The sequence below is a fragment of the Phycodurus eques genome, chromosome 1 (assembly GCF_024500275.1).
Source record: "Phycodurus eques isolate BA_2022a chromosome 1, UOR_Pequ_1.1, whole genome shotgun sequence".
NCBI classification, from domain to species: domain Eukaryota; kingdom Metazoa; phylum Chordata; class Actinopteri; order Syngnathiformes; family Syngnathidae; genus Phycodurus; species Phycodurus eques.
In genome coordinates this window covers 11,802,194-11,811,168 of record NC_084525.1, presented here as the reverse complement: position 1 = coordinate 11,811,168, position 8,975 = coordinate 11,802,194, and the positions used below count along the sequence as shown (strand labels likewise).

General features: G+C 42.5%; 1 protein-coding gene across 2 annotated transcripts; it reads left to right on the top strand.

Annotated features, from left to right (window-relative positions):
• The first annotated feature begins 420 nt into the window (after positions 1-420).
• Positions 421-8,522, top strand: pjvk (pejvakin). 2 transcript variants are annotated; one of them, XM_061680118.1, is made up of 6 exons: positions 421-634; positions 713-908; positions 1,239-1,380; positions 6,496-6,613; positions 8,015-8,057; positions 8,165-8,522. In XM_061680118.1, the coding sequence occupies exons 1-6, from the start codon at positions 421-423 to the stop codon at positions 8,520-8,522; spliced, it is 1,071 nt and encodes a 356-aa protein (XP_061536102.1). The 2 variants fall into 2 exon arrangements, with proteins under 2 accessions (XP_061536102.1, XP_061536188.1); XM_061680204.1 differs by lacking the exon at positions 8,015-8,057 and having other exon boundaries at positions 8,221-8,522.
• The last annotated feature ends 453 nt before the right edge of the window (positions 8,523-8,975 follow it).

The following is an 8,975-nucleotide window of genomic DNA, read 5'->3' as shown; positions in this document are numbered from 1 at the left end:
GGACTTGGCACGAGTGCAGACTTTAAGGGGCACAGGTGGCAGCGGTGACGTGTCTGTAACATTCTAATCAATGATATAAATAATATAAATAAGAAAATCTTTTAAGTAATTAGCGATCGAGCATGAATATGGGAAAGTTCTGTGTTGGTATTGATGCACAACAGTGTATGATAGCAATATAAAGTATAATACCAGTTGAAAAAAAAAAAAGTGTGCTCTCTGTAATACATGTAGTTCACATTTCCATCATTTGTTTTTCCAAAAGATTAGTCATGTGACAGGAAGTTGCAGGCTTATAGTGACCTAGGTGAACACACATATTACATTACAAGCTCACTGCATTATTTACACAACCAACGTGAGAAGGGACACTGTGATGAGCATGCTAGGTTAGTCTGAGCTGCTGGTCCTGAATTTGAGATGTTTGCAGCGGCCACCAAGAACTTTGTCAAGCAGGTGGGAGACACTGGGAGGTTGATCCCCGTCCCGAGTCTGAGCGAGGCCGACCGCTACCAACCTCTCAGCCTTGTCACCAGGAAGAGAAAGAGGCGTTTCTGGAAGAAGAAGAACAAGTACGCCTCCACTGCATTCTCCCTCAAAGATATCCTGGTAGGGGAGAAGGAGATCACAGCAGGTACAGTCAGCATGAGGAAGAGGTCAAAAGTCTGCGGATTCAAAATTGGAATCACCAAATAGTCTTTGCTTTCTTCAGGCGTATCCTCTTATCAGCTGCTCAACTATGAGGACAAATCAGATGTGGCCCTCAACAGTCGCCTTGGAAACCATCTCATCAACGACGTGGGCTTCAACGTCAGCGGTTCCGACTCGGTGGCTGTCAAAGCTTCCTTCGGCATTGTGACCAAACACGAGGTGGAAGTGCCCACGTTGCTGCGGGAACTCAACTCCAGGTATAACGCAACTTTGAATCAGCCTTCATTGACGTTAGGGTTAGATCTAAAAATCCTCTTTAGTGTGTTTCTGCCCTATGATAGCTTACGATATCGTAGGCCAAAAAAACAACACATTATTTTCTAACCTGAATTGAAGATAACGCACACAGTATAATGATTATTGACCAATTTGTGACTGAGGCAATATGAGAAGAAGGCTTCCCTGAATAACTGATCATGTTATTCTACACTGACACAAAGTACACTTGTGTGTCAGTGTTGGATTCACAACCAAAACTAAAGCTTTGTAGAAAACACTTACAGTACTGACAGCCAACTGTGTTTTAGGAAAGTGGACGTGGAACACTGCCTGGTCCGCCAGTCCAGGGAGAGTGGATTGAGCGTCCTGTGTGTCGTCATGGAGAGCATCCGCACCACTCGTCAGTGCGCTCTAACAGTGCATGCCGGAATGAGGGGGGCCACCATGAGGGTAAACAAAGCCTTCACCTGAAAACAATTCTGAAAATAATTTTCAATTAAAAACAGGTTAGAGACACTCTTAAGGAGGTTAAACCAGTTCTTCTCTATTGTTTTACACCAAGTGCAACTCCACAAAATACCAAGGTCGTGAAGTACAGTAATCCCTCGCTATAGCACGGTTCACTTATTGCGGATGGGATGCCTCGCTGACTTTTTTTATGCGTCAGTGTGGAACAGTTACTTACCTGTACATCTCTGATACAGTTTGCTTTATTGGGTAATAGACTTTGATGTGGCAGCAATGACTCATATCAAGTCAATTGGCCTCTTATTCTTACCAGAAAAAGAAAGCTTGCAGAGTAATCTCAACCCTTACATTTGGTGGGTGACCAAACTGCTTAATGTTACAGAGAACATGCCCGGAAAGCCACTGGCTAAAGCAGAAGCCACAGTCAGATTTTTATAAAGAAATTTCACAGATACCAACCTTAGCCCAACAAATAGCTAATGCACACACTCTTAACAATATCGACAGGAACAAATGCATATAAAGCGCAACGTTTAGCTTGATTGATTTTCTACAACTGCAGTACTATAGTAAAAATTAATCACCCAACATGAATTCCTATAACACTTTTAGCTGAGATGACCTGACTTGCCAGGATGGTCAGTGTGAGGAATGGGGACAATACTTAAGGCAGGCTTTTCACACCATGTCCACATGGGCTGCTGTTCACATCATTCAAGCAGAGTATACCTGCCTTCACCAGGTACGTGCGTGTGGAGAGTGTGTGGCTGGTGACTTTAAGTGGACAAAATCTCTCTAAAGAATCACATATTGGCAATGACTGGCATTTATGAAACTTGTAAATTTATATAATAATATAATAAATAGTTGGTCGCTACTTTGTGGATTTCATTAATTGCGCAAATTTTCTGGAATGTAATCCCCGCGACAAATGAGGCTTTGCATCACCGAAGCACATGAGAAAACCAGGCAAATGAAAAAAACAGGCAAGGGCTTTCCTAAAAAAAACACAAATATTATTGTAAGGCACTGTAACATTATCTACAGTTTGAACAATAACACTGTGCTTAATTATGGGAAACTAAAAAAAATCTGGCCTTAAATAATGATCCAATTAAAATACATGCCAAATAAGTAAAATAAAGAATTTTAAAATGTTTAGTTACATTTTAAAATTTGTAATAAATGTTTGAAAACAAACTGGCTGGCGACCAGTTCAGGGTGTACCCCGCCTCTCGCCTGGAGATAGCCGGGATAGGCTCCAGCACGCCCGTGACCCTAGTAAGGATGGTAGTTAGAAACGATTAAATGCAACTATATACAGTAGTACTTAAAAGCTGAATACAACTGAACAGTACTTAAGTGTACTGATTTATTAATCACACCATTTTGAACATTCAGGGATCACGTTTGATGTGCGTCCCGCGTCTGAGGCGCACAAAAATTGTCATGAAGCATATTCAATCTGTGTCTATAGATCTGTGTTGTTGAAGACCCGGCTTACGTATGTGTGTGTGTGTGTGTGTCTGTGTATGTGTGTGTGTGTGTGTGTGTGTGTGTTGGTGAAGAGCTTCCCCACACATCCATCCATCCATCCATCCATTTTCTGAGCCGCTTCTCCTCACTAAGGTCGCGGGCGTGCTAGAGCCTATCCCAGCTATCATCGGGCAGGAGGCGGGGTACACCCTGAACTGGTTGCCAGCCAATCGCAGGGCACATACAAACAAACAACCATTCGCACTCACATTCACACCTACGGGCAATTTAGAGCCTCCAATTCATGCATGTTTTTGGGATGTGGGAGGAAACCGGAATGCCCGGAGAAAACCCACGCAGGCACGGGGAGAACATGCAAACTCCACACAGGCGGGGCTGGGGATTGAACCCCAGTCTTCAGAACTGTGAGGCAGATGTGCTAACCATTCATCAACCGTGCCGCCGCTTCCCCACACAGCGAGTCAAAAATCTGAATCCTTTCTTGGTGCTACCCAATCAGAGGCAGAGTAAGGCGGGTTATTGTCCCATACAATGGACACGGGAATTCTTTCTCGACTTGATAAATTGACAATTTTCATTGTTGTGGTAACACCAACCGCAAGGCTCACTACGTAGCAAGCTGCTGGCACATTGGCATTTGCATTCGCTAGCCTGCGAGCTAATGAGCTAGCGAGCTCAGGGCTGGAGCTAAAAATCTCACTCGACCGCGGCGACATCGTTAAAATGTCAGCGCTTGGAGTTGTGTGTGTGTTATTATTATGATACAGGCAGCAGAAATTATACAGTACATAACACGACATCCTTCAGACAGCCATCCATCCATTTTCCGTACCGCGTTATCCTCACAAGGGTCGCAGGCGTGCTGGAGCCAATCCCAGCCATCTTCGGGCGAGAGGCGGGGTACACCCTGAACTGGTCGCCAATCGCAGGGCACATATAAACAAACAACCATTCGCGCACACATTCACACCTAAGGGCAATTTAGAGTCTTCAATCAACCCACCATGCATGTTTTTGGGATGTGGTAGGAAACCAGAGTGCCCGGAGAAAATCCACGCAGGCACGGGGAGAACATGCAAACTCCACACAGGCGGGGCTGGAATTTGAACCCCGGTCCTCAGAACTGTGAGGCAGATGTGCTAACCAGTCGTGCACCGTGCCGCTCACCTTCAGACAATAAATAAAAATAAGATAAAAAAAATAACAGTTCTATTCAAATGTATGGCATCTGATTTAAAAACAGTGACAAAGTCCAAATGTTTTCAACAACATTCATGGTGGGTTTTTTTTCTTTCTTTTTTTAATTAATTCGAATTTGGCAGGCTTTAAGACATTTTTTGGGCCTCTTTAGTGGGTTAATGACTCTATACCTATGTGGCAAATGCTTAATATTAGTTCAAGTGCAATATTTGCAAACAGAACATGAGTCTGATTTATTTATATTTTTTCTGTTTTGTTTTTTATATCTAAGATTGCGGCATGGTGACCTACTGCTTAGAACATCTCCCTCACAGTTCTGAGGAATCCGGCCTTGCCTGTGTGGAGTTTGCATGTTCTCCCCATGCCTGCGTGGGTTTTCTCCGTGTACTCTGGTTTCCTCCCACATCCTAAAAACATGCGTGGTAGGTTAATTGAATCCTCTAAATTGCCTGTAGGTGTGAATGTGAGTGTGAATGCTTGTTTGTTTATATGTGCGTTGTGGTTGGCTGGCGACCAGTTCAGCAACCCGTCTCTCGTCCAAAGATGGCTGGGATAGGGTCCGGCACGCCCACGACCCCAGTGAGGAGAAGCGGTACTGAAAATGGATGGATGTTATTGAAAAGGATGTACTTGAATTATTATACTTTATAATATCATTATATCAGTTCGCATTAAAAAAAAACATCAATGATACTATAATTTATCGTGATAGTTTTGGGGAAAATATTTCGCCCTAAAAAAATTTGCTATCGTGTCAGGCTGAAACATATATTGAGAGAGAGCAAGAGCAATAGATAACACAAAAATATGGTACAAATTGTACAAATAAAAATTTGCAATGTAGCGGGACCGGGAAGCAACAACCTTCATTTAGCGGAGGATTACTGTATCTGTACTCCGTGATGATACGTTGCAGGGCCTCTGTGTTGCAGGGCAGGGACCCATTGTTTCAGACATGCGCATCCAAGGACTCACATAGTCTCAAGTGTAAAATAATCTATGCCACTAGTGGTACACATAACACACTTTGAGAATCACTGGGTTAAAAAATACAAAATAAAAATGACATTCAGCAGAGTGCAGTCCTGCAACCAAGGCCAAACACTTCGAATTCGGCACCAAATCGCAATCGTTCACAGAGACATATGCCTGCATATGCCAGAGTTTTGTCTTTAAAGAAGAGCAATTATGCTTTTTTCCCTAAATATATAACTGTTCCTAGATCTATCCATCCATTTTCTGAGTCGCTTATCCTCACAAGGGTCGCGGGAGTGCTGGAGCCTATCCCAGCCACCGTGTCGCCCTGTTGTCAGATGTATTAATTAAATATCTCTGACATTATTTGTTTAAAATACACAAAAGATAAAGAATTATAGCATCCACTTAGAAGACTCTGGTTAAAAATAATTTGTTTTTGGTGTTGGCTTGGCCTCCTGTAAATAAGCCACTGTTTACTCCGCCCTCCTATACAATGCCAAGTAAAGCTTTCATGGTTACTTGGGGCAGAACTTGGTGTTGTGACTAGGTGAGCAGGTACTTTCTCTCAAAAGGGCCATCGTATGAACAGAAATGTGAGTGAGCATCCATAAAGTGGGAGTATAAGCATCGTTTCTATTTTCACTTGTGGAATCGGCACTTCATGAAGTTGCTGAATGACACTTGTAATTTTGTTTACAAATCCGTGCATGTGGTGCATGCAGCAGACATTTTGTCATTAACGGACCCGATGTCAGGCAGTATTATTTACATTAGCCACAGTGCTACTGCTCCCTTATTGATCTTTTTGGAAATAGGCATATGACTAAAGATTTACTTGGTTTCTATAATTTAATACTTGGTGGGTATTCACTGAGAATGTAAGGGAAATCATTCAGAACATTGAGATCAGTTTTGTGTAGATTTCTAGTTATGTGCAATGCTTGAAATACATCCATCCATCCATTTTCTGAGCCGCTTCTCCTCACTAGGGTCGCGGGCGTGCTGGAGCCTATGCCAGCTGTCATCGGGCAGGAGGCGGGGTACACCCTGTACTGGTTGCCAGCCAATCGCAGGGCACATAGAAACAAACAACCATTCGCACTCACAGTCATGCCTACGGGCAATTTAGAGTCTCCAATTAATGCATGTTTTTGGGATGTGGGAGGAAACCGGACTGCCCGGAGAAAACCCATGCAGGCACGGGGAGAACATGCAAACTCCACACAGGCGGGGCCGGGGATTGAACCCGGGTCTTCAGAACTGTGAGACTGACGCTCTAACCAGTCGTCCACCGTGCCGCCGCTTGAAATACACAAACAAACAAATAGCAATAAAAACACAACCTCTGTGGCAGAGCAATAATATCAATCTCCTATTTCAAGGCCAGCATGCTAAAAAGAAACTTTCATGTTTTTATTGCAGTTTCAGATTGAGGATGGCAGGAACCCAAAAGGTCGAGACAAGGCCATTGTCATCCCTGCGCACACCACCATCGCTTTCAGCATCTGTGAGCTGTTTGTTCGACAGGACGGGCGGCTCGGTAGGAAGGTTACGTCCATCATTAACCACAACAAAATCAAGCCTGCAAGTGCACCTCTCAAGCAAAGGTGCTTTGCTCTGTAAAAAAAAAAAAAAGGCAAAAGTCAATGAGTCACTCTGAGGAAGAGAAGTGTGTTATTTTTGGAATGACAGGTTCATATTTACAAGGCCACATGAAAAACTCATGTGGTTAACACCTGAGGCTCTTCTCCACTCTCAATGTTTACCAATCATGAAAGGAAAAATATGCATCTTTTTGCATAAAATGCCTTAAAGCAGTGATTCTCAAAGATGGTACTCTCTCCCTCTCGAGCTACGCAAACAAATCACTGCAAATGTAGTTCAGTTACAGTATTTTCATTCAGTCCTTGTTGTGACTTGTTTCTAAATTAAATACGTTTGAAGTGCTGAAAACGTGCTAAGATTGAGAAAAATATACAGTAAAGAATTGTTGAGATGTAGCTTAAAACTAACTCTTTTTTACCTTCTCAGCGGGACAGATTTTGTGGCTGGGGCTAAAAACTAGCCCCGTGACAAAAGCAGCCTAGGGTGTATATTTGCTGGCATGAGTCCCCTCCCCTACTACAGTATATGAACACCAAGCGCCCTTATTCTAAGCAGTGGCCATTCGGTGGAATGGCCACTTTCTTATTGATAATAACTTGGCCCCGTTAGCTATCAAACTATCCTGAGAACTCGAAAAAAATACATCTTCCCTGAAGTACAATGTGTTTTTTGTTATTTGGGCTACAATGTCTCAGCCGTCTGCCCCCACATGCACTGCATTGCCAGACAGCAGTGTACCTCACAGGATCCTGTCGTAGGATCCTGCCGTATACACGCTATTGTATACTACTGTATTTCAATGTTGGTCATACTGTTGGTACTATTAAGTATTTTATTTGGTGATACTTGGTGCCTGTGAATATTCTCATTCATTCAGATAATTTAATTTCATTCTTCACTCTTCATTCTTAATTTCACTCAGGGGATTGGAGTGATTGCAACTGAAATGTTCTGGGTGTTTTAGTACACGTTTCTGCTCAGATGAGAGGCGAAATGTCTTTTAAGACAAACAGAATCAGAATCACTTTTATTCGCCAAATGCATCAATGGACACACAGGAATTTGACTTGGCATCTAGCGCTTAACACAAAACTAGACAGACAATAAAATGTGCATAGCTCTAGTAAGACATTCAATTTAAAACAATGTATAAACAAGAGGATAATAAAAGTTAAAAGTCCATAACAATCTATTTGCGATATATTCAATGCCCTTATCCATCCATCCATTTTCTGTACCACTTATCCACATTGGTGTAAAATGTTTGATACTCCTGACTTAAAGGACCAGTAAGTCTATTTAAATGATTTAACTATATGTTATTTTGCTGTGTTAGATATTTGTGTTGCACCGGGGTCTCAAGGTGGATTTGAACAAGAGCAAATCAGGGAGCAGTTGGGTGGTTTCATCGGTCACTTCTCAATGGGCCGACTGCGCCGCTTCCTGTCAGGCATCATCTACGGGAACCCCTTCAGAGCAGGTACAGTAGTGACTGCTTTACTGGTTTACTATATTTTGACCCTACGCTTTCCGTGCATGCAGATGATAGAACATTGGAAGAGCTCACTCACTCTGATATCTTCATGGACGACACGATGACCGAGTACTACGAGAAAGCCGCCAGCATGACTGACATCTCCACTGCCTACCTGAGGGAAAGCTCCCACACACGGGTCAACCTCCTCAAACATAACATCCCCAAGGGGCCATGTGCACTGTGCGGCATGGGCAACCAAAGAAGAGAAACCGTTTACGGTTGTGTGGAATGCTCATTTGGTGGTCAAAAATATGTTCGGCTGCATGTGGTACCCTGCTTTGACCTCTGGCACAAAACTCTTAAGTGAAAAAGTTGGTTTTTATCCTCAAGATAAAACACTTGTGTTGCTCAATAAATAAAAAATACTTATAGTGGTTGGAAATAACAGAGTACAAATATGTTGTTACTGAGCTGTAATTAAGAATAATCAAGTGTCTGTATCTTTACTTGAGTGTTCATTTTTCTGAAGACGTTTTACTTTTTTTCCCCTCCACATTGGAAAGCAGACATCTGTACTTTCTGCTCCTTAACGTCCATATATTATGACACAACATAAACAAAATATGTCAATAGAGAGAGGTAAAGTCAACTACAGTTGAGATTTTGATTGATTGAAATGTTGGGGACTTATCCGGTGAAAAATGACATGGAGGAACTTGAACTAGAGCGCATTAACAATGATGACACAACTGTTTCTGAGAAGCAGGCTATTCCCAATATGTGTAATTATTTAAGATAATTGTTTAATGTTATCGGCTAC